The sequence below is a fragment of the Giraffa tippelskirchi genome, chromosome 2 (assembly GCF_054371585.1).
Source record: "Giraffa tippelskirchi isolate mGirTip1 chromosome 2, T2T-mGirTip1v1.2.pri, whole genome shotgun sequence".
Lineage (NCBI taxonomy): Eukaryota > Metazoa > Chordata > Mammalia > Artiodactyla > Giraffidae > Giraffa > Giraffa tippelskirchi.
The window spans coordinates 85,413,849-85,440,622 of NC_137276.1; the positions used below are offsets into that span (position 1 = coordinate 85,413,849).

At 37.1% G+C, this 26,774-nt stretch overlaps 1 protein-coding gene across 1 annotated transcript in view; it reads left to right on the forward strand.

The window, feature by feature from the left end:
• LOC145539796 (uncharacterized) overlaps positions 1 to 26,774 on the forward strand; it is a 634,383-nt gene that overhangs the window by 388,933 nt on the left and 218,676 nt on the right. Inside the window, exon 3 of the mRNA XM_081573949.1 lies at positions 23,144 to 23,244. Within this exon, the coding sequence (XP_081430075.1) occupies positions 23,167 to 23,244 (78 nt within the window). The 5' untranslated portion in view covers positions 23,144 to 23,166. The remainder of the gene's footprint in view (positions 1 to 23,143; positions 23,245 to 26,774) is intronic.

A 26,774-nucleotide genomic window follows, 5' to 3' on the forward strand; every position in this document is an offset into this window, starting at 1 on the left:
GATTTATGTTTCTTATTTGATATAATTTTGGGAGTTTTTTTTGGCTATACTGACAGCTTGTGGGATCTTAGTTCCCCAACCAGAGAGTGAACTTAGGTCCCTGCAGTGGAAACATAGAGTCTTAACCATAAGACTTCCAGGGAATCCCTGGCTGCAAAAATTTTCTAACTTGGTGTTTATAATTTTTATCTGGCAATTTCAGCATCTTCAGTTTCTGTTGCCTGCTGATTCTTTTTCTCACTTATTGTGCTTTGTTTACTTGTGCCTTTGTTATCTGCGGCTCAGAGCTAATCATTTTTCTTGGACTTTTTTTATGAGTGTTGTTAAGATCTCAGAAAAGATATCCTTGTTACCATTGGTTGATTTGTGATTTTATACTCTCAAGGATATTTTCCCCAAGGAAGCTTGCACAGTCCTCTTAGCCTCATCCACCAGAAGCAAGAAGAACTACAATCCCATAGATTCCAGAATGAAAACTATAATCACAGAAAATTAACCAAAATAAAAAGATGTAGGATTATGTCCCAGATGAAGGAACAAGATAAATCCTGAGAAAAACAACTAAATGAAATGAAGATAGGCACCCTTCCAAAAAAAAAAAAAAAAAGAATTCAGGATAATGATAGTGAAGATGATCCAGGATCTCAGAAGAAGAAAGAGAAGATGCAAGAAATGTTTATCAAAGATCTAGAAGAACTAAAGAAGAAACAGAGATGAACTATACATTAGAAGCAATCATAGTACCTGGGATTTATTCTGGATAATTAATACTTGAGTATTGTCTGAGGCTATGCAATAGTTTCCTCATCTGTAAAGTGGAGATATTAATAGAGCAAAACTCATTAGGTTTTGGTGAAGATTATAAAAATTATATAATGTGTTCAGAACAGTACTTCCTATTTAGGAAGTTCGTTTGTTCACTCACTAACTCATGTCTGACTCTGCAACCCCATAGACTGTAGCCTGCTGGGCTCCTCTGTCCGTGGAATTTCCCAGGCAAGAGTACTGGAGTGGGTTGCCATTTCCTTCTCAAGGGGATCTTTCCAGACCAGAAATTGAACCTGCATCTCCTGCACTGGCAGGCAGATTCTTTTCCACTGAGCCACCAGGGAGCCCATTTAGGAAGTGTTATGTGTTTAATTTTATTATTTACTATTATTAGGCAAGCCCTGGGTTTTGTGTTAGGTCTCTTTCCCCATGAAGCCACCAATGTGTGGCTTGATTGCGCCTGGGTGAGCAAAAGCCCTCAAGGCAAAAGTGAGTTAGGTTTACTTTCCTATGCAGTTCTTAGCTGGTAATTCATTGTTAGAATTTAATAATTTTAAGAAAGAATTGATGATATATCTATCTATAATATTTATCTATCTATGATCTTCTATCTTAATTATTTTCAAAAAGTGTTGGACCTGCCATACAACCAGAAACAGAAATGGTTTTATTTTTTATCCCCTTCCTTGTACTTTCTTTGACTCATCATATTATTCTTTTCTAACTTTTGAAAATAACACTTCTCAAGCTTTTCCTCTTTTCTAAAAAAGATTTTAAATCTATAAATTCTTAACTAAGTACCATTGTAGAAGTGTATTGGAAACAATATTTTCATTACTGTTCACTCATAACTTTTCTAATTTGTTCTGATTTTTATTGATCCCTTTGTTATCTAGAATTATAATGAAAATTTCCAAAATGTATTTTTATTTATTATTATGCATTTATGTCTTCAATTAAATTTATCTAGAGAATGTCATCAGTATTCTTGGATACTTATTGATGCCTGATACATTTACTTTTTTATTTCTTTATTTTTAACTTTTTAACATATTTATAGCTTAATATTTAAACAGATATATATTTTATGTTATGTATAGCTTATTAAATTTAATCTTATCAATAATCCTCTTTAATTAGTGTTGTCTGTAGTATTCATTGTGATTATTTACATGTGGATTTATTTCTGCCATCTTTTGGAAACTTTTGTTTAATTTGCTTTTTTCTATGCATTTTTCTCTTCACTTTCTGCCTTCTCTTGGGATTTTTTTGTTATTTCCTTTTCCACTTTAAAATTATACCTAAAATTTAACCTAAATGCTTAAAACCCAAAGTTAGCATTACTAACCTCTTTTAAAAAATGTTAAAGTTTTCAGCGATCCTGAACTCTGAGTCTTTCTCTTTTATCATATGCTATTGTTTTCCAGCATTTTATCTCAACTTTGTTTTTGCTCCTCAAATTAGAGCTTATCATTGTTGTTTTATCAGTCAATGCTTGTGTAGCTTTCTCCACAAAGTTGTCAATTTCTTTATCTAAACCTGAATTTGACTAGCCTAGCCTCATGAGTTCTTAAGAGAGCCTTTTTCAGACCCTGGAATGTAGGCTGAGGTAGACAAGCTTCCTTCTCGTCTCTGTTCAAGCTGATTTCTTATTTGTTCATTTGCTTATTCATTATCGTTTTCATTGAGTCTCTAGTTCTTGGAAGGTTCTAGCTTTTGAGAGAGGTTTATTTCAATCCTCTGCTTGCTTGGACTGAAGGCTTCATCCCTTTTCTAATCCCTTTTGTGCTGAGATCAGTCTTATTCCCCAGGATATTCCCCAAATCAGTTTTTTTTTGTTTTTTTTTTCCCCTTTCTGGAGTTTACTTCCTTCTTTGATCTCAGTTTCTGAGGATTCCCTTTACTTTCTTATTGATCAACCATTTCTTAAATGAGATGGTTAACAGTAATGGTTTAACTATTATTTTTTCAGGATTCCTAGATGTTTTATCATTTAAGAATTTGCAGGTTATTTAGTCTACCATATTGCCACAAACAGAAAGTACAATCTTTTTTCTTTCTTTCTCCTTATTCTTCCTCTTCTCTTCTTCCTTTTTATACCCACAACCTGTTCTTCTAAATAGGCTAGTGGTGATTTGAAGATGCATAAGTATTTGGCAAATATGTATAAACCTGGGATTTTGATTTAAAGTTTAGTCAAATAAATTAACAGATGCAGATGACTTTACAATTATTATGAAATTATCCTTGGATGAGAATGTATGTGCCACTAGTTCACTATATCCACTGAAACTCTATGATCTGAAATATGCAGTAGTAAATACATTTCAAATTTGTTTTGCCTGTTTTCTCTGTTGTTTCTTTTCCCAGGACTGTTTCTGGTAATTGGTGCTAATTTTGTGGGATGTTGAAAATGAAAGTCACTCAGTCATGTCCAGCTCTTTTCCAACCCATGGACTATACAGTCCATGGAATTCTCCAGGCCAGAATACTGGAGTGGGTAGCCATTCCCTTCTCCAGGGGATTTTCCCAACCCGAGGATCAAACACAGGTCTTCTGCATTGCAGGTGGATTCTTTACCAACTGAGCTATCAGGGAAGGAATTTTGTGGAAATAGTGCACAAATGAATGCATGCTCAATATAACAACATGAGCTCATGTACTCTATATTAAGGAAATAAGAAGTAAGGGGAAGGATTTTTTGCTTTGTCTTCTGTCTCAATATTGAAGTGATACATTGTAAGAAGAAATCACTCTAAATCACTCAAGTTGTAGCTCTAATATAATACATAGAATATTACATCTGATGTGAATCGAATCTCATGTATGAGATATCACAGTATTTCAGGCTGCAGAATTTTATTTCCTTTATTAACCCATTTTTAAACTTCACACCTGCATAGTAATTTTCACTAACTTACTCTGATTAAAATAGTGAACTGGAAATAACTCATTGTGAGCTGGACTTTTTAAAATTGAAGTATAGTTGAATTACAATGTTGTGTTAATTTCTGCTGAACAGCAAAGTGACTCAGTTACACACACACACACACATGCACACACACACACACACACACACATTCTTTTTTATAATCTTTTCTATTACAGTTTATCCCAGGAGATTGGATGCAATTCCTTGTGCTATACAGTAGGACCTTGTTTATACATTTTAAATGTATTAGTTTTCATGGACTGATTCACTTTGCATTCACAGTTTGTAATAGAATATTATACGTAAAATCATTAAAAAAAATACCAGAAACTGCCTTTGTCAGGTAGGTAATCCAGGAATATTAGTTTAGTTTGATCATTCAAAGCATAAATGTGATAAAATAATTATTCTGATTTTAACCAAAGAGGGATGTATGCTATAAAAACACACTTTTGAGAAACTATGCTAAAGTTAAACCTGAAAAACAATCTCAAATTTTAAGAATATTTAGATTTCATCTCTACTCCTGATGGTTAATATAAAAAATGCACATATTTCAGAAAATCAAATATAATTTTTTCTACAGCAATATTCATTTCAAAAATTATTACTTGGTAAGTTATTTGTAAAACAAAAGCTCCTGAAGTGTTTTAATTATTTAAAGTGGAACAAGAAGAAAATGTAGTAACAGGATATATATGTCAAATGTGATTGAAATAAATATACTTTAAATCAAAATTCCAATGTGAAATATATTTCAAAGCCTCCAATTCTTGTCCCTCTTAAAAAATTCCTTCTAGTAACTAATGTGGACTGTCCTTGTTAATTGCGATAATGAAATGTAAACTCAGTTTTTTTTTTTAACATCATTTGTTTGTTTACTAAGAGCCTTTGATATGATATTAAACCAGGAGTTTTTGAGACAAACCTAACCACATTAAAGTACGTCAGCACACACTTTGCCATCTGCAAAAGTCTTCCCTATAGAGCAGAGATTTTCCTTATTAAAATCATTCAAGGAACTTAAAGATGCTAATTCCAAAGCCCCACCCTGGTCCAATTAAATTGACTTTTACTCTTACGTACATTTTGTTGATAATGCACGAGTTGGCAAATTTTTTTTATTAATAATGTGTGCTGTGCTTAGTTGCTCAGTTGTGTCCAATTCTTTGTGATCGCATGAACTGTAGCCCACCAGGCTCTTCTGTCCATGGGGATTCTCCAGGCAAGAATACTGCAGTGGGTTGCTATGCCCTCCTCCAGTGGATCTTCCCAACCCAAGGATTAAACCCAGGTCTCTCTCATTGCAGACGAATTCTTTACCAGCTGAGTCACCTGGAAGGCCTATCATAATATAATAATAGATACCTGAAAGAAAATGAAATGTTTAATCTCTGTCAGATATATTTATTGTAAACATGCTTGCTCTGAACATAATGCTTAATGCAGATGGGGGCAATTTCAGTGTGTACAATAAGTAAAGGTGGGTTAATGAGACCCTCATTTATAACTTGGGTAGAAATTTGGGAAGCAGAAAGTGCTTGGGTCAGTGTATGTCTTAGTATTTTTTTTTTAATGTATTTGATGTCATCTAGTTTTTTTTTTTTAATTAATTATTTATTTATTACTTTTATTTGTGGTTGCTCTGGGTCTTCTTTGCAATGCGCGGGATTCTCATTGCTATGGCTTCTCTTGTCGTGAAGCACAGACTCTTGGGTGCATGGGCTCAGTAGTTGTGGCACATGAGTTTATTTGCTCTGTGACGTGTGGACTCTTCCTGGACCAAGGATCGAACCTGTGTCCCTGCATTAGTAGACAGATTCTTATCCACTGCACCACCAGGGAAGTCCCATCTTGGTATTTTTAAAATAGTAATTTGTTATCAAAGTATTAAATAGTTTAATTTATTGATTTTTGTTCTGCTTTCCCTTTTAATTAAAAAGGGAAAATATTGATATATAGGTTTTCCAAATCCACCATAAATGGATTTGTTAGAATTATTAGAAGCTTTGGGGCTCATTTGTTTTTCATTTTTTATGGAGAAAGGAAAGTTTTTTTATTAAAAAATAGAAAAACACAAATAAATATTCTAAATAAGGTTCTGCCAGGTCCTAGACAGACTAGAGAGATGAAGAGAAAATATTGTATTATAGTGAACAGTTTAGATGCAGAAAGGAATTAATATATAAGATGAAATACGTAATGAAAGAAAAAGATTTTATAAAAATAAAATACAGAGGGGAAATTGCTCAGCATTTAACACTTTGTTCTTTCTCCATTTGAAAATGTGTTGCTCACATTATTGGGTTGTTCCTGGATAAAACCATTCAAGTTCTGGGAAATGATAGACATGTTAAAATGTGCTTATTCATTATATTTGCTTTCTGAAATATTTCCTAAATTTTTTCCCTGAGAAAATCCTCATCATATTATGATACTATTTACGAAGGACCTAAGATGTAGACTTATTAGGACTTCTATGTTTTCCCATTTTCCCTTGAGACTAACATGATGAAAAGTGGGTAAAACATAGATTCCTTCTCTTTTGAATGTGGAACAGTGAAACAATTCCTTGGTTTTAATATTAAAAACTCTAGCGGCTCAGGCAGTAAAGAATCTTCCTGCAGTGCAGGAGACCTGGGTTCTATCCCTGGGCCAGGAAGATCCCCTGGAGAAGGGAATGGCTACCCACTCCAGGACTCTTCCCTGGAGAATTCCATGGACAGAGGAGCCTGAAGGGCAACAGTCCATGGGGTCGCAAAGAGTCAGGCAGGACTGAGGGACTAACTCTTTAGGGCTTACCTGGTGGCTCAGACAGTAAAGAATCTGTCTGCCCTGCAGGAGACTTGGGTTCAATCCCTGGGTCAGGAAGATTTCCTATAGTTCATCCGGTCACAAGGAGTCAGACATGACTGAGTGACACACACAATAATAAAGTAATCCACCTGGCATCATGAGTGATTTTCCATCTAAGACCTTGCAAAAATATGTCCATTTATGTTCTTGGCTACCCTTATCTCGATGGGAATGAAAAGATATCCACTGTGACCCTATATGTAAAGTCACTATGATGTTATTTTTATAATATTTAAAAATGGTTTGCTACACAGTTAAGGTGGCACTAGTGGTAAAGTCTCCTGAGAAACCTGTATGAGGGTCAAGAAGCAATGGTTAGAACCCTGTATTGAACAACTGATTGATTAAAGATGGAGAAAGGAGTACGACAGGGCTGTCTGCTGTCACCCTGTTTGTTTAACATATATTCTGAGCACATAATGAGAAATTCTGGGCTGGATGAGTTAAAAGCCGGAATCAAGATAGGTAGGAGAAACATCAACAACCTCAGATATGTGGATGATACCACCTCAGTGGGAGAAAGTGAGGAGGAACTAAAGAGCCTCTTTATGAGGGTGAAGGAGGAGAGTGAAAGTGCTGGCTTAAGACTAAAAATTAGAAAAAACAAAACCCTAAGATCATGGCATCTGGCCCCATTACTTCATGGCAAATAGGAGGGGGAATGGTGGAAGTAGTGACAGACTTCCTCTTCTTGGTCTCCAAATCACTGTGGACGGTGGCTGCAGCAATGAAATCAGAACACGATTGCCTCTTGGCAGGAAAGCGATGACAAACCTAGACAGTGTGTTGAAAAGCAGAGACATTACTCTGCTGACAAAGGACCATATAGTCAAGGCCATGGCCTTCCCAGTGGTAGTGTACAGTTGTGAGAGCTGGATGGTAAAGAAGGTAGAACACTGGAGAATTGATGCTTTCAGACTGTGGTGTTGGAGAAGACTCCTTCTTTGAAAGTCCCTTGTACAGAAAACCAGCCAATCTTAAGGGAGATCAACCCTGAATATTCACTGGAAGGACTGATGCTGAAGCTGACGCTCCAGTATTTTGGTCACCTGATGCAAGCAGATGACTCATTGGAAAAGTCCCTGATGCTGGGAAAGATTGAAGGCAAAAGGAGAAGAGAGTGTCAGAGGATAAGATGGCTGGATGACATCACTGATGCAATGAAGTTGGGCAAACTCCTGGAGATGGTGAGGGACAGGGAGACCTGGCATGCTGCAGTCCATGGGATCACAAAGAGTTGGACACGACTGAGCGACTAAACAACAACAGTGGTAAAGGCATCTCCTGCCAGCCAGTGCAGGAGATGCCTGAGACAAGGGTTGGGTCAGGAAGATCCCCTGGAGGAGGGCATGGCAACTCATTCTAATATTCTTGCCTAAAGAATCCCATGGATAGAGGAGCCTGGTGCGTTACAGTCCGTAGGATCACAAAGATTCAGATAGAGCTGAAGCAACTTAGCATGCACACACAAATGGTTAAAGAAGTTGATCTTTAAACATATTTTTAAATTGAAATGCCACTTGGGAAATTGTAGTTTATTAGAAAAGTTCTTGTCCTATTGTGCGTTTACTGTCTGTTGGCTATATCTTCATTTTGCAGGGGTAGTCCCCAATCCAGAAGACTTGCTTCACTAATTCCATAGTTTCTAGTGATGGCAAAAGTCAGTCTTCATGGTTCATCATCAGCAGTAAGACCTGCTGAAAGTCATTTTCTCCTTCTGGTAACTGGTAATTGACTCCAAACATCAAGGTATGAGTTGTCCTTGTGTTTATTTTCATGTTGGAATGATCTTTTAAGTTGAGTGAGGCATCAGGAACTTTTTCTTTCTAACTAGTAGATGACCAAACATAAAGCCTATCCATAAAACACTTAACATATAGATGTTGAAGCAGAGAAAACTACTGATAAATCAATGTGCTACAATGTGATCTCAAAGAAAGCAGCCCCTGCTTGGGACTAGAGGAAGGCATCCCAGAGGAGGTGATATTTAAACTTTCTTGAGGTCTGACTTTTTGAGGTGGTTAAGGGAGTTGAGAACATTGCATGTAAAAATGAAAATCTTGGGAGTCCTGCAGTAATAAAAAGTAGCTTGTGTTGGAATTATAGAGCAGAAGGGACCTTAAATAATAAGTTTTAATTTTCTGTCATAACCATATATAAGGCATGACCAGAGTTTGGATTTTTTGTTTTGTTTTGAGGGAGATAATAGGTAGGGTAATACTGTCACATTCTGCCATTAAAAATTTAGCTCAAGTAGACTGTAAAGCCTGAACTGATGATGTGAGAGAGTAATTGGGCACATTGCTGTAATCCTAGATAGGAGTGATAAAGATGTAATCTTAGGCAGCTACTATGAGAACACACAGGCCAGGGGAACCAGGAGACACTGATGTACCATGAGTTGCTCAGTCGTGTCTGACTCTTTGCGACCAACTGTCCATGGGGTTGCAAAGAATTGGACACAATTGGGTGACTGAACAACAACAGTGGTGAAGAGTCTGCCTACCAGTGCAGGAGATGCCAGAGATAAGGGTTTGATCCTTGGGTCAGGTAGTTCCCCTGGAGGACTACATGGCAACCCAGTCTAGTATTCTTGCCTAAAGAATCCCATGGACAGAGGAGCCTGGTGGGCTGCAGTCCAGAGGGTCACAAATTGTCAGAAACGAATCAAGTGACTTAGTACAGCATAGCATATTGCTCAGTTTCAGGAAGTCCTACTCCAAGGATTCAGTGATTTGAAAGTTAAAGGCAGTGCAGATAATACTATCTCACAAGGAGCAAAGTTTTTATTAAAACAATCCACAATTTTAAGTAAGAATGTAGTAGATGCTTTTTTGTTGAAGAGAGTACATTTTCAGGGTCTTTTCCCTCAGATTATAAATCCTTTATAAACCCGTAAATTTGAATCCAGATTAGTAAAGTGCCAAATGTGTGGCCTTTCCATTAAACCACAAAATGATATTCTTCATTGCAATTAAATTTAGTTTTCAAATATGCAAAATATCACAGAATTTGAAAGCTGTTTGTAAAATAAATATATGTAATCTTAATGAAAATTTGAAAATGGAGCTATTCTTACCTGCCCCCAGAAAAGACGTATTGAATGATAGAATATCTTTTGTACAGGTATTTGGCCAAATGTCTAAGCCTAAAATATATCTGAAATGTGTATCACTATGTCTAACAGTAACCTATTCCAGACCATAGCAAGAAAGGATGTAAAATAATTTATGTGTCAATTATGAAAATAAGGAAAATATAACATCTTCTTCCTCTATGTCCCTGTTATTAACCCCAAACACTGAAAGATGTTCCCCTTGAGACACAAGGGAAGAAATAAAATTGAATGTTTTCCTCTTTTGTTTTCTATGGAAGCTTAACCTTCTGTTTTCTGTGTGTACACAGAGGAATAAATGTCACAATGCCAGAATTATTCCAAGGATTTATACTGTGCTTTAGACTTCAAATAAAGACATCTCCCTGTGGACCAGTTTGTATGGGTTTTTCCAAATGAGCATAAGAAAAAGAAAGCTAAAACTAAGGTCAAAATTAACTTTGTGAAAAATATATGTAATAAAAATGTTCTTTCTCTATAAATCCTATAGAAATATCAAGAGGACTTTTTCATAAGTGAATAAAATGATCTTGAATTTCCTATAGGTTCATAAAGTTATCAATAACCAAGAAGCTTGTAAAAAGGATGAAGAATAAGGACAGGTGTTCTTTATAGATCTAGAGCCTATTATTAATCCATTATAATCAAATCAATAGTAATCCATAGGAATAAGCAAATAGATCAGTGGAATGAAGTAGAGAGTTCAGAAACAGATCCAGGCATAAATGAGAATTCACATATAACAGAGGTAAACTTTTGAGTGGAATGGCACAGGCACAAATGATGTGGTGGAATGGCTACCATAAAAATTAAATATATAAAATTGTGGCCATTTCACATCATTGCCTGGAGAAGGTAATGGCGCCCCACTCCAGTACTCTTGCCTGGAAAATCCCATGGACGGAGAAGCCTGGTAGGCTGCAGTCCATGGGGTCGCTAGGAGTCAGACACGACTGAGCAACTTCACTTTCACTTTTCACTTTCCTGCATTGGAGAAGGAAATGGCAACCCACTCCAGTGTTCTTGCCTGGAGAATCCCAGGGACAGGGGACCCTGGTGGGCTGCCGTCTATGGGGTCATACAGAGTTGGGCACGACTGAAGCGACTTAGCAGCAGCAGCAGCAGCATATCATTGCCAGAAACACCTTCCAGATGGATTAATATTTAAATATAAAAATGAAACAACAGATATCTTAGAAAAAATTTTAGAGGCTGTATATACAATCTTGAAGTTAGATCTTAACCAAGATATTTAAAAGGTATAGAAATGGTTGACATTATTTAAAAAAGAATACTTGAAATGTGAAACATTAGCAAAATCAATAGATAAATAGATTTTTGAGGAAAAGTTTTCAAAGCAGATGACAGTCAAGTGATTAAAATATATTCAACATGATGTGAAGAATTCTCTAAAAAATGATACAAGCCAATAGGAAAACTGTCAGAGAATATGAAGTAGCTATTCAGAGAAGAGTAAATCTGCATGACCAACAAACATAAAAAGATGGTTATTTTTACTACTAATTAAGGAAATGCAAATTAAGTTAATAATGAGATGTTTTGGATGTTCATCAGACTGGAAAACATTTTAAGGCTATAATACTTATTTCCCACAATAATGCTGAAAAAGTAAAAAAGCAAAATATACAAAAAATGAGAAATCTGGTAACATATACAAAAAATGAGAAATACACACAACTCTTTGATCAAGTAGTCTTAATCCTGATGCTGTATCCTCAATAGCAATGGAAAAAGTGAAACGTAAGAATGTAGTATAGTCTCAAGAATGGATACTTCAGTATTGTTAATAGTGGCAACATCTGAAAAATGAAGTCAATCCCCAGAACAAAGCAAAATTCTGTACAAAAGTTAGGACAAATACATATGGGTAGCTGTATCTGCATGAAGATATTTGTGTGTATTAAAAAGTTTGCAAGTTTGCCTATACAGTATGCATGTATATGTTTATATCAACATAGAAAAAATTCTGGTTATATGGAAATTTGTTACAGCTACTCTTTGTAATTGTGTTATGTGAACCATGATGAGTCATACTTGCCTACCCAAATCTCTACTGGAGTTAGAGTGGTTATTCACTCTATCCTTAAACATTTTAAAGAAATTTGGCCTTATTGAATAAATAGATCAAATAGGTGGCCAGACTTCTCTAGTGATCTTTGGAAACATGTTGGTCCACTTATCTGGCAGCACCATGTTGAATGGTGTACCCAGCTATTATTACCATCATGGTACGAACTTAAGATCATCTTAAACTGTGATAGGCTGTGTCTTTCCTTCCTGGAAAAATCATGATGGTAATATGTCTTGTGACTGTCAAGCCAGAGTTTTACTTCTGCTTCTTCAATCTAGAGAGAATATTTTATACACATAAAATTCAACACCTGCAAATACTTTGGACTAATCGTTCTTTCTGAATAAAAAAAAATTTAAAAAGTTTTTGCAGAACACTATTTTTGATTAATAATACAACTATTTTTCAAAGTCATCTGAGTGGGGCAATTTTCACAAGACACCTGACCATCTGTGTCTAGTACTTTGGCTATTCAGAACTCAGCTCTCTAGCACTTCACACTTTATTCATCAGAGCAGAGGTCCTACAGAGTACATGCCATACAATTTGTACAACATCATTCACAGAAAGCCTCCTAAATCTCATTCCTTTCTTAATTGCATATTTGATATGAAATTTTCTCTCATTTTTTCATTTCATTTTTTAAATTTATTTTTTAATTGGAGGAAAATTGCTTGACAATATTGTGTTGATTTCTGCTGTACAACAATGGAAATCAGCCATAATAACATACATATCACCTCTCTCTTAAGCCTCCCTCCCCTCCCCCATCTCTCCCCTCTAGGTCATCAAAGAGTGCCAGGCTGGGCTCCCTGTGTTATATAGCAGCTTCTCACCAGCTATCTATTTTATACATAGATTTTATTTTATACTTACGTGTTATTTTTTGACACATATATGTTGATTTTTTCACACATATATGTCATTGCTACTTTCTCCATTCGCCCCACTCTTCCCTTCTCCCACTGTGTCCACAAGTCTGTACTCTATACCTGTGTCTTCATTCTTTTCCTACAAATAGGTTCATCAGTACTATTTTCTAGAGTCCACATATATGTGCTTAAATACATCTATACAATGGAATATTACTTAGCTGTAAAAAAGAATGGATTGGAGTTGGCTCTAGTGAGGTCGATGAACCCAGAGCTTGTTCATTTGATTTTTAAACCCAAAGAAACTGTAAAACATCAATTGGAAGGGAGGTAGCCACATGGCATAGTGGTCAAGAGCTCCCATTTCTCTGTGCTTCTGTTACTTCATCTGTGAAATGGTGCCCATGTAATTGATTGGTTGTAAACATTACATGAAGTAATATACAAAATGCTTAGGCATTTCTTGGCAAAGAGTAAGCACTCGGTAATTGCCAGTTATTGTTGTTAGAAATAGACACACTATAGCTACTAACATTTGACAACTACAATCTCACAGAAAGGTGGGGGTCAGAAAATTTAAAAAATCAGACATGAAAACTTTGAAAAGCACAGAAATCTTGGGCTTATGTTGTGTAGGGGAAAATATGTGTATAAAACTTCTAGACTGTGACAGTAAACAGTATTAAAGCCAAGTGTGTAATACTGAGTATGCAATATAACAGCCCTCCTGTGTGCTAAGTCACTTCAGTTGTGTCCAACTCTTGGCAACCCTATGGACTTTAGTCTGCCAGGCTCCTCTGTCTATGGGGATTCTCCAGGCAAGAATACTGGGGTGGGTCAACATGCCCTCCTCCAGGGTATCTTCCAGACCTAGGGATCAAACCCCCATCTCTTATGTCTCCTGCATTGGCTAGCAGGCTCTTTATCACTAGCGTCACCTGGGAAGCCCATGACAACCCTCCCTTCATGGCAGATAGAAGGAGAAAAAGTAGAAGCAGTGACAGATTTTATTTTCTTGGGCTCCAAAATCACTGCAGATGGTGACTGCAGACATGAAATTAAAAGATGCTTGCTCTTTAGAAGAAAAGCTATGACAAACATAGACAGCATAGTAAAAAGCAGAGACATCACGTTTGCTGACAAAGGTCCGTATAATCAAAGCTATGGTTTTTCCAGTAGTCATGTACAGATGTGAGAGTTGGATCATAAAGAAAGCTGAGCATCAAACAACTCATTCTTTTGAATTGTGGTGCTAGAGAAGACTCTTGAGAGTCCCTTGGACAGCAAGGAGATCAAACCAGTCAATCCTAAAGGAAATCAATCCTGAATATTTATCGGAAGGACTGATGCTGAAGCTGAAGTTCCAATCCTCTGGCCACCTGATGTGAAGGTTTGTTGGCCATTTAGATTTATTGTAAAAAAAATCCTGATGCTGGGAAAAATTGAAAGCAAAAGGAGACTAGAGTGGCAGAGGGTTAGATGGTTACATAGCATCACTGAGTCAATGGACATTAATTTGAGTAACTCCAGGAGATAGTGAAGGACAGGGAAGCCTGGTGTGCTGCAGTCCATGGGGTCACAAAGAATCAAACATGACTTAGTGACTGTACACAACAACAGGTCACCAAAAAATTTAATTTACATTTGGTATACTCTTGGTACCAATGGTAAACAACATGTCTGCCAGTGCAGGATATGAGACATGGGTTTGATGCCTGGGTCACAAAGATCCCATGGAGGAGGGCATGTTAACCCACTCCAGTATTCTTGCCTGGAGGATCTGCATAGACAGAGGATCCTGGCAGGCTACGGTCCATAGAGTCGCAAAGAATCGGACACAACTGAAGCAGCTTAGCACACATGGACATACTGTAAGAAAATTGAAATGTATATAATACAATTCAAGGTGATTCTTTAGCAAACATTTAGAATTAAAACAAATGGTACTTAATTCCCAATTATCAGAAAACCGAGTTATCTTAAAGGATTCATTATTTAAGGTCGGTAGAAAGCTCAGTTGTGCACAATTTTAGGAAAATGTTACATTTTATGCAATCATTTCATTGGATATTCAAATATGTGAACTGTAAAATATTTTTATTTTTATAGGCATTGTTATGTACAGTTTAAAGATAAGAAAGTAGAATCTCAGAGAGATTAAATCAGTTTTGGTTTCCTATTGTATAAACAAATATATAAATGTATACAGCTATGTATACATATATACATTTAAATATATGCATGTATGTATAAATATATACAGACATGTATTTATGTATAATGTATACATATATATAATGTATTATACATACATGTATGTATATGTGTGTATATATACATGCATATATATATATATATTTACACATAACCGTATACATGTATACATTTCTAATGTATACACGTATACATTTCTGTAGGTTGGAAGTCTCACTGGACTAAAATCATGATGTCATATATTCAACAGGACAGCATTCAGTCTGGAAGCTCTGCACAACTGAAGCGACTTAGCACACACACACATGGTTTAGGGATTATACCTAAAAAAATTTGTTTATAAACCTAGTAGTGTGATAGTGGAATAACAGTAAGTAGTTTTTAAGCATTTCATGTGTGAAAAGCATAGTGTTAGTTATCAATTATTGCTGGACACTTATTGCTTTGTCTGTCCAAAGCAGTAACATTTTCCTGGAAAATCTTCCTTTACAGCCATGTCAAGTGAGCTCCTCTCTGCTACCTCCCACAGGTTGGATACTGCAGCTGAGCCATCACACAGTCTGGTCCATAGTACTGCATCTACAGATGAGAATGTGCTGCGAGGTGGACCAGTCAATCTTCTGTCCACTGATTTTTCTGAATGGAGCAAGAAGTAATGCTATTAAACTAAACTTGGATCCATTTGCCAATATGCTATAAAACCAATGTATTGACACTGAGTTGTAGTGAAGGAAAGTGCAGCTGTTATTGCAGGGTGTCAAGCAAGCATTCTAGGCCGCTAGTGCTTAAAAGACCTGCACTCCCTGATGGCTTTCAGGTGAAGGTTTTTAAAGCCAGGATGAAGGAGGCAAATTGTAGGAGCCACCTTCATCAGCCTTCTGGTTTCAGCTGGTCTGGAGTCTATGTGCTTGTGGTCAGCATGCAGTTAACTTCTTCCACTCAGTGAGGGTTCCAGTATTTGCAAAGTAGCTCAAGGATATATTTCAGAATATTGTCTATAGCCCTGGAGGAATTAAAGCTTCTTGACTTTGTTTAATGGCTAAACTATTATTTTGTTGTGCTTGACTGTTTTCTTTTGTTTCTGGATTTTCTCACGTTTATAATTTGTTCTTTGGAACTTGGGGAAGGCCTAGAGAAAAGTTTCTACAAAAAAGAGGCAAGCGGAGGATATGGAGTGAGGGGACCTATTCCAGGAAGGTCCTATGGGTCCTACTTTGTTACAACCCCCGATTTTCTTTGATACTCCTCAGTCTTTAGGGTGAACCAGTACAGGACAAGAAACAATAAAGTTTTGGAGAGAGGTTAATGATAAACTCAGAGGACAAGTTTAGGGGAACTTCGTTTTAGTAAGATATCTTTTGTCCCTGATGAATTGTTTAAAATAAATAAATAAATAAATCTGAAACCATCAGTGGCTATTTTTCCTTCTATTGGTTCCCTTCACCTCCCAGCTATTTGCAGCATAAAAGAATTAAAGCCACTTAAAAGGAGCCACTTAAAAAGAGTCTGAAAAGCAGTACTTGGAAGCAATCTCAAAAACGACAGAATGATCTCTGTTCATTTCCAAGGCAAACCATTCAATATCACGATAATCCAAGTCTATGCCCCGACCAGTAATGCTGAATAAGCTGAACTTGAACGGTTCTATGAAGACCTACAAGATCTTTTAGAACTAACACCCAAAAAAGATGTCCTTTTCATTATAGGGGACTGCAATGCAAAAGTAGGAAGTCAAGAAACACCTGGCATAACAGGCAAATTTGACCTTGGAGTACAGAATGAAGCAGGGCAAAGGCTAAGAGAGTTTGGCCAAGAGAACATTGGTCATAGCAAAGACCCTCTTCCAACAACACAAGAGAAGACTCTACACATGGACATCACTAGAGGGCCAACACCAAAATCAGATTGATTATATTCTTTGCAGCCAAAGATGGAGAAGCTCTATACGGTCAGCAAAAACAAGACCAGGACTGACTGTGGCTAAGATCATGAACTACTTATTGTCAAATTCAGACTTAAATTGAAGAAAGTGGGGAAAACCACTAGACCATTCAGGAATGACCTAAATCAAATCCCTTATGATTATACAGTGGAAGTGAGAAATAGATTTAAGGGACTAGATCTGCTAGACAGAGTGCCTGATGAACTATGGACGGAGGTTCGTGACATTGTACAGGAGACAGGGATCAAGACCATCCCCAAGAAAAAGAAATGTAAAAAGGCAAAATGGGTGTCTGAGGAGGCCTTACAAATAGCTGTGAAAGAAGAGAAGTGAAAAGCAAAGGAGAAAAGGAAAGATATAAGCATCTGAATGCAGAGTTCCAAAGAATAGCAAGGAGAGATAAGAAAGCCTTCCTCAGTGATCAATGCAAAGAAATAGAGGAAAACAATAGAATGGGAAAGACTAGAGATTACTTTAAGAAAATTAGAGATACCAAGGGAACATTTCATGCAAAGATGGGCTCAATAAAGGACAGAAATGGTAGGGACCTAACAGAAGCAGAAGATATTAAGAAGAGGTGGCAAGAATACACAGAACTGTACAAAAAAGATCTTCATGACCCAGATAATCACGATGGTGTGATCATTCACCTAGAGGCAGACATCCTGGAATGTGAAGTCAAATGGGCCTTAGGAAGCATCACTATGAACAAAGCTAGTGGAGGTGATGGAATTCCAGTTGAGCTATTTCAAATCCTGAAAGATGATGCTGTGAAAGTGCTGCATTCAATATGCCAGCAAATTTGGAAAACTCAGCAGTGACCACAGGACTGGAAAAGGTCCGTTTTCATTCCAGTCCCAAAGAAAGACAATGCCAAAGCATGCTCAAACTACCGCACATAGCACTCATCTCACATGCTAGTAAAGTAATGCTCAAAATTCTCCAAACAAGGCTTCAGCAATACGTGAACTATGAACTTCCAGAAGTTCAAGCTGGTTTTAGAAAGGGCAGAGGAACCAGAGATCAAATTGCCAACATCTTCTGGATCATCAAAAAAGCAAGAGAGTTCCAGAAAAACATCTATTTCTGCTTTATTGACTATGCCAAAGCCTTTGACTGTGTGGATCACAAGAAACTGTGGAAAATTCTGAAAGAGATGGGAATACCAGACCACCTGACCTGCCTCTTGAGAAACCTGTATGCAGGTCAGGAAGCAACAATTAGAACTGGACGTGGAACAACAGACTGGTTCCAAATAGGAAAAGGAGTACGTCAAGGCTGTATATTGTTACCCTGCTTATTTAACTTATATGCAGAGTACCTCATGCGAAATGCCAGACTGGATGAAGCACTAGCTGGATTCAAGATTGCCAGGAGAAATATCAATAACCTCAGATATGCAGATGACACCACTCTTATGGCAGAAAGGGAAGAAGAACTAAAGAGCCTGTTGATGAAAGTGAAGGAGGAGTTAGAAAAGTTGGCTTAAAGCTCAACATTAAGAATACTGAGATCATGGCATCCGATCCCATCACTTCATGGCAAATGGTAGTGGGAACAGTGGATGACTTTATTTTGGGGGGGCCCAAAATCACTGGAGATGGTGATTGTAGCCATGAAATTAAAAGAAACTTACTCCTTGGAAGGAATGTTGTGACCAACCTAGACTGCATATTAAAAAACAGAGACATTACTTTGCCAACAAAGGTCCATCTAGTCAAGGCTATGGTTTTTCCAGTAGTCATGTATGGATGTGAGAGTTGGATGGTGAAGAAAGCTGAGTGCTGAAGAATTTATGCTTTTGAACTGTGGTGTTGGAGAAGACTCTTGAGATTCCCTTGGACTGCAAGGAGATGCAACCAGTCCATCCTAAAGGAGATCAGTCCTGGGTGTTCATTGGAAGCACTGATGTTGAAGCTGAAACTCCAATACTTTGGCCACCTGATGCAAAGAGCTGACTCATTTGAAGAGACCCTGATACTGGGAAAGGTTGGGGGCAGGAGCAGAAGGGGACGACAGAGGATGAGATGGTTGGATGGCATCACCGACTCAATGGACATGGGTTTGGGTGGACTCCAGGTGTTGGTGATGCGAGGGAGGCCTGGCGTGCTGCAGTTCATGTGTCGCAAAGAGTCGGATTTGACTGACGACTGAACTGAACTGAAAAGGAGACCACATTAAAAGGGCTGAGCCTTTCTATCTTCTAAATATCAACTTTGAACATCTATTGGACCCGGGACCCTTTAGCTTTTCTGTTGTTCTATTATTTAAACTGATTAGACATGGGTTTGAACTTTTGGAACAAAAGTTCTATTCTCACGACTTTAGAGTTGTTGTTTGGTTGCTAAGTCATGTCCAGCTCTTTTGTGACCGCATGGATTGTAGCCCTTCAGGCTCTTCTGTCCATGAGATTTCCTTGGCAAGAATACTGGAGTGGTTCGCCATTTCCTTTTCCAGGGGCTTCCTGACACAAGGATCAAACTACATCTCCTGCATTGGCAGGCGGGTTCTTTACCACTGAATCACCAGGGAAGCCCATATGTGTGTGTGTGTGTGTGTGTGTGTGTGTGTATAAAAAAAGTTTGGAAAGTTAAATAGAAAACTAAATCTGAAAGCAAAACATGAAATCAAGTCTGTCATGAAAGTAAATATGAAAACAGGAGCTGCTACTGCTAAGTCTCTTCAGTCGTGTCTGACTCTGTGCGACCCCATAGACGGCAGCCCACCAGGCTCCGCCGTCCCTGGGATTCTCCAGGCAAGAATACTGGAGTGGGTTGCCATTTCTTTCTCCAGTGCATGAAAGGGAAAAGTGAAAGTGAAGTCACTCAGTCGTGTCCAACTCTTAGCAACCCCACGGTCTGCAGCCTACCAGGCTCCTCCGTCCATGGGATTTTCCAGGCAAGAGTACTGGAGTGGGGTGCCATTGCCTTCTCCAGAAAACAGGAGCATCTGTGATTAATTTCCAAATACACAATATGTATAACTGGTTTTAAAATTCATATAAACATCACTGTGATTTGAGTGAGCTGTAAAGAGTTCCAAGAGGGAAGGGATCAAGACAAGAATTAGAATGTGAAAAGCAGATATGTGAGTTTTACCCTTAAGGTCATCCATACCACCGTGTTTAAATGAATTTCCTTTGGCAAAAGATCTAAGAAAGATCCTTCAGAGGGAAAGATAGGCATGTCCTGAACAGGAAAAGGGAAGATAGGCATGTAATCAGCTACGATTATAACAAGATTTTGTTCAGATGCTAGTATCTATGGGGATATGTTTTTATAGGAATAAGGTCCCATTTATCATTTTTCCCTAAGTCAGGTAATGAAAATAATAAATTTGGGCTTTTAACAAAATCAGTGAGACTTTTAAGTAGATGGAAGATTAATGGAATATTATCAGAATCAAGTGAGGTTGGATTCTGGTCAATGTTACAAAGTATCTCAGTTTATTTTAAAATATAATCACCCTAAGTTCCACTAACCCTTAAGAACATATGCAACTTTCAGTCTACTTGTATGGCTTTGATGTCTCATTTTAAACCCTGGTCTTGACTCATAAGACCCTACTGCATAACATGGAAAGAATTGATAAAATAACCTTAAAAGCTGTGTTGTTTCCCATAATTAGTTTCTTCTGAAATACTTCCCCCCTTTTAAATCCATATCCCTGAGATAGTAATTTCTATAGATTGTGAAATCCCATGGGCAAAACCATAATCTTGCTCACTTCAACACTGAATTGACGTATTCCTTAAGAGCCTCTCATCAAGATTTTGCTGCAAAAAGAAAGAGGAAAAAACAAATTTAAGTTTCTAACACTGGAGTTATCTTCATCTGGCTTTACCAAAGGAAATGCCACCAATATGCTGAAAAATATATTTCCTTTCATTTTTTCTCACTGTTTATGCATGTAACTCTGAGAAATACAGTAGAATTGTAGAATATTAGAGTAGAAAGAAATATCCCTGCTGTTGTTTAATCCAATATACCTCCTTAACAACATCAACATTGAGATCAAGAGAATGTCAGTTTGCCAAGGCAGGGACTCAGCTGCCCCTAAAAGACTATTAAATCCCAAGAAAAGGATTTTTAGATAACATCACGTTCCTTTTCTTGAAAACTATCATTAAGATGCTGCTTAATTGAAAACATTTCAGAGAATTTTTTTCATGTTCATTTTATTTCAGCCAGTACATATTCCATAACTGGTCAGAAACTGGAAGCATCTTGTATTTTGTTTTTTGCTTTGGTATCTTCTATAATCTTCACATGCAACAAGAGTAGTGTTAAAATTTCATCACATATGATTTGCAAGTCTTGGGTAAAAAATTCTAAAAACTACAGTAAAATTCAGGGGATTTCTTAAAAACATGAAATCTAGAAGCCATAACACAAAACAGATATACTTTAAATAGTGTAAAGATCAAACTCAATAATTAAATGATAAATTTGGAAAATAGACACAACATCAAAGTTAACATTATCAATAGGAGTTATCGTATCTGATCCAAGCTGAACTAGATATGGGTTTCATTTGTTTCAGGCTACCTCTTAGCAAGGAGGGAGCAAGAATCCCCAGGTGGACCAGCCTATAGTCACTGGCAGCTTCTTAGTAAGTTTATATCATGGTAACATACAGTAGTTTTCTGAGTGTCATGAGGTGAAAAGCTCTGGAAAGGCCTGATCTATAACATGTAAGGAAGTCTTGTGTATCATGAAACAGTCAAATAGCCCAATACAAAATTGAGGATAAAGACGATTCACAAAATTGCCTATCTAAAATACCAATGTAAAAAGACTGGATTTTTTTTGGTAATCACGAAAATGCAAATTGAAGCAAAAGCCTGATATCTGTTTATACTCATAAGACTGGCAAAAATGAAAACGTACAGTGAAGTCTATTTCAGGTAAGGAGGAAAAGAGAAGAATATTCTCATTTATTTCTGGTGATTAGGTGAAAACTGTCAGCAATTTGGAAAAATGATCTGACAATATCTCTTAAGCTTTAAAATAATTATTCATTTTGAAATAACAATTCCACTCTTGAAAATACAACATAAAATCACCTGCATTGATTTGTACACTCATGCACACATATACATAATTAAGAATGCTTATTGTACTGTTACATATTATTTTTATAGTAAAAATTAGGAATAAATGTGAACAGATAAAAAACAAATGTTGTTAATAGAAAAATTCTTTGTTCAGTGTAAAATTAACTTGAAATATCAATCAATAACCTCAGATATGCAGATGACACCACCCTTATGGCAGAAAGTGAAGAAGAACTAAAGAGCCTCCTGATGAAAGTGAAAGAGGAGAGTGAAAAAGTTGGCTTAAGGCTCAACATTCAGAAAACTAAGATCATGACATCTGTTCCCATCACTTCATGGCAAATCGATGGGGAAACAGTGGAAACAGTGGCTGACTTTATTTTGGGGGGCTCCAAAATCACTGCAGATGGTGATTGCAGCCATGAAATTAAAAGACGCTTACTCCTTGGAAGGAAGGTTATGACCAACCTAGACAGCATATTAAAAAGCAGAGACATTACTCTGCCAACAAATGTCCGTCTAGTCAAGGCTATGGTTTTTCCAGTAGTCATGTATGAATGTGAGAGTTGGACTATAAAGAAAGCTGAGCGCTGAAGAATTGATGCTTTTGAAGTGTGGTGTTGGAGAAGACTCTTGAGAGTCCCTTGGACTGCAAGGAGATGCAACCAGTCCGTCCTGAAGGAGATCAGTCCTGGGTGTTCATTGGAAGGACTGATGTTGAAGCTGAAACTCCAAAAATTTGGCCACCTGATGTGAAGAGCTGATTCATTTGAAAAGACCCTGATGCTGGGAAAGATTTAGGGCAGGAGGAGAAGGGGACGACAGAGGATGAGATGGTTGGATGGCGTCACCGATTCAATGGACATGGATTTGGGTGAACTCCAGCTGTTGGTGATGGACAGGGAGGCCTGGCATGCTGTGGTTCATGGGGTTTCAAAGAGTTGGACACGACTCAGTGACTGAACTGAACTGATGATGAACTTTTTTGTAAGACTTATATATCAAAGAAAAGACTTTTAATATTAATTTATTATTTTTTAAAGAGATAGAGTTCATTTTATTGTTGTGGCAAAGACTTTTTTAGAATGAGAAATGAGGGCTTCTATAAAATTCTGACAATCTACAATAATATTGATTTTTTGTATCTTACATTATTGATTTTCTTGTATTTGTAGAAATAATTTGCAGATGTAATATTTGAGTCATAGTATTTTTATCTACATAATTATATTTGGAGAGATAGTGTAACTTGTCTTTTCTTTTATCTAAAGAGAACATGTTTTTACCTTTGTCTAGGTTACCTGGTCAAAACTGGTACCATGATGGACTTGTCTGGCAAGAATCGGAGCTCTGAAGTGGAAGCAGTTGCTGTGGAAGTTGCCAATCAGGACAGAGAGGTAGGGGAGAAACTTCTGAGGTTTTTCCTTTCCTCTCTCCTTCCAACCTCCTTTATAGTCTTTAATATGCTAACCCCAGCAAGAAGTGCAGTAGTAATTCTTCCTGCAGTATAAAGCAGACTGGGGTAAGGAAAAACAATGGCTCTGAAAACAAATTGGCCTAGGACTAGTCTCCTTCCCTTTGGATCAGATGATAAGTTTGACAGTTTTATTCATTGTTCTCTCATCATCTCAAGGTTTTTTCAGATGATCTCCTTTAATAGCTTTGTTATTTTTATTAGAGTCTTATTTCTTTCCAGAATTTGGGGGAGGTTTTTTTAACAGTTCCAAAAGAAATCTTAACCTCATGTCAAGTTTCACTAATTTTATTACTCTCCATCATTTCTTATACCACTTCTTTGCCACTCTCAAGCACTTTTATTACCGTTTTTATTTATTTTTTCTTTTCTCACAAATGTTCCCTCAGGTAGGTGGCACATTCTTAATATATTACTCTTTTCTTTATTAGCATTTTGTTTTTTATGTAAGGAAGATAATTCCAATGAGAAATAGATTCTTTTCTTTTAAAGGCTACTTTTTCTGCTTGGATGTGTGAAGACTTTATTTCAAATCCGGTATTAAAATTTAAAACAAACAAACAAAATGAAAGCTTTAGCCAATCACTTGAAGAAGTTTCCTGATCTGAGGCTTCAATTCTGTCTCTTTAGGGATCTTTTTCCTTCTTTGATTATTGCTTCTCCTTGATTTTGATTCCTTTTATACCTGTATTAAATAACCTATTCACTGGCATGTTCTTAACCATGGATGAATTGACAATACCTTAATCTGGACTTGTGCAAAGTATTTGTAACTGAAAGTCCCTGAAATTTCTGTCATGTGTGTGACTCCACTTATACAGACCTTTTATAGATATTTTTTGTGGTTGTCATTTCAGTGGAAAGTTGGAAAGGAAAGGAATTAAATATCTGCATGCAAATCACCATTCCAAACAAGTGTGTCTTAATAAAAGTTAAGCATTGTTAATCATACCATTCTCTCCAAATGCTGTAAGTGGATATGGCTATTTGAGCAAATGCCAAACTCTTCTCCTCTTAAGGGGGTTCCAAGTGGTAGAAGATGGGGAAAAGATCTTCCTTCAGAAATTCAAAGAACTGAGGAATCGAATTAATCTCCAGGGCTCTTTGGTGTCACTGGTGTTGTAGTCTGTATTATCGCTGTGAACTAATCCATTTATTCATTTAGATTATAGTGTCTCACTAGTGTGTTGTGATGCTGAGTTGAGAAAGAGCAAGACACAGTGGGATAACTTTGGAGATGGGCAGATTGTTGGCTCTTTAAGCAAGAACACTGATTCTCAGTTTCCTTCTCTGTAAAATTCTACTTATGTACATTATTAGTTTATTTGATACACTTTTATCTTGTGGCTACAGTGTACTATAGGTCATATGTTAAGATTCTGAGGGTATAAAGGTGCATAATATCCAGTCTCTGCCCTCAAGGATTATATAGTTAAATGTACTGTGAAGATTATGTGAGAGGAATGCATTCATTTATTTAACAAATACTTGAGAGCATAATTGTTATTAGAAGCTCTTCTAGGCATTGGGCTTTGAGATGAACAAAACAATCCTATTACCCTATGGTTCATACATTTTAGGAGGGGACAAAGACAGATGATTAAGAATTATAATGTCAAAAGTAATGTCAAGTTTTGATGAATTCTCTGAAGACAAATAAAGCAGGATTGAGGATAGAAAATGCATGAGTTTGAAGAGGAGGCAAGGGATCTACTTTAGATATGATAGTTTGGTTGGCCTTTTGGAGAAATGTATGAGAAAAGGGCATTGTTTAAAGAGGACATTTTTTATAGAGTGTTTGAGAAATAGCAACAATGCAAGAGTTGCCAGACTTTGATGACTTAGGAGGAGAGTGGCAAAGCTGAGAATGGAATAGGATCCTTTAGGTCTGTTGCCATAGTAAGTAGTTTAGATTTTATTCTAAGTGTAATAAAGGGAAAACTTTGGGGAAATTTACACAGGGGAGGAGATAAACTGATTTGTGCTTTGCAAAGTTTAGTCTGGCTGTTGAATGGGGAGGCAGATGTGTAAGCAGGGGAGAGAGGAAGTGGGGCAGGAGTGAGAGAGAAGCTAACATAGGGATGTGAGTCAAAGCTACAGCTTTGCCTTGAGAGTAGCCGTAGAGTGAATGAGCCATCATCAGATAAAAGAATACTTGGTAGGGACAAGTTTTTAATAAATAATCATATTATTATCATTAAGTCTGTACTAAGCAACCATATATTCAGTCATTAGCCAAACAGAATAAAGTAGAAATAATTTTCTCCTGAACTTTATAAGACAAAATTGGAAGGTATCAAGATAGCTGTGTAAGAGTCTTCATAAAGAGATCATAGAAATTCCATAAATTGGCAAGAAAAAGAAAAAAAAACACTGGAGAAATGGAGAAAAAGAACTAAGAGGAAGAACGTGTGGCTAATAAGCATATGAAATGTAATCTAACTTGTTTAATCAGGGAAATTAAAGTTAAAACAAAGAGATAATATCATACCCACCTGTTTCGCAAAAATTAAAAACTTAACAACTAACAGGTATTGGTAAAGATATAGGGAAATCAAAGCATTTATGCATACTGCAAGTGGAAGTCTATATTGGTAGAAACATGTTGGAATACAATATGGCATTATATAATAAATTTGAAATTGCTGTTTCCCCATGACCCAGCAATTCTGTTCCTACCTATGATATTCTATAGAAGTTGTTCTTAAAGTTGGTACCTGAACCTGCAGCATCCACATCACCTGGGAACTTGTCATAAATGCAAAATCTTGGGCTCTGTGATGATTAATTTCATGTTTCAACTAGGCTAATCCATGCCCAGATAGCTGATAAAATGTTATTTCTGAGGATGTTGTGGAAAAGATGAACATTTGAAGCAGTATAAACAGTGTCCATTGAAGGCCTCAATAGCACAAAAAGGCAGAGGAAGGGCAAGTTCTCTCACAGTCTTATTGAACTGGGATATTCATCTTCTGTTCTTAGATATGGCGCCTTCTGGTTCTTGGGTCTTTCAACTTTAGGACTTCCCTAGAATTCTTCACCCCTTCTTCCACTTCTCAGGCCTTCTGCCTTGAGGTCAATTATATACCAGCTTTCCTGATTCTCTCTATATATGCTGCTACTGCTGCTGCTAAGTTGCTTCAGTCGTGTCCAACTCTATGCGATCCCATAGACAGCAGCCCACCAGGCTCCACCATCCCTGGGATTCTCCAGGCAAGAACACTGGAGTGGGTTGCCATTTCCTTCTCCAGTGCATGAAAGGGAAAAGTGAAAGTGAAGTCGCTCAGTCGTGTCCGACTCTTAGCGACCCCGTGGACTGTAGCCTACCAGGCTCCTCCATCCATGGGATTTTCCAGGCAAGAGTACTGGAGTGGGGTGCCATTGCCTTCTCCGTCTCTACATATAGAAAGAGATAAATATATATATGTGTGTATATAATATATTATATATACA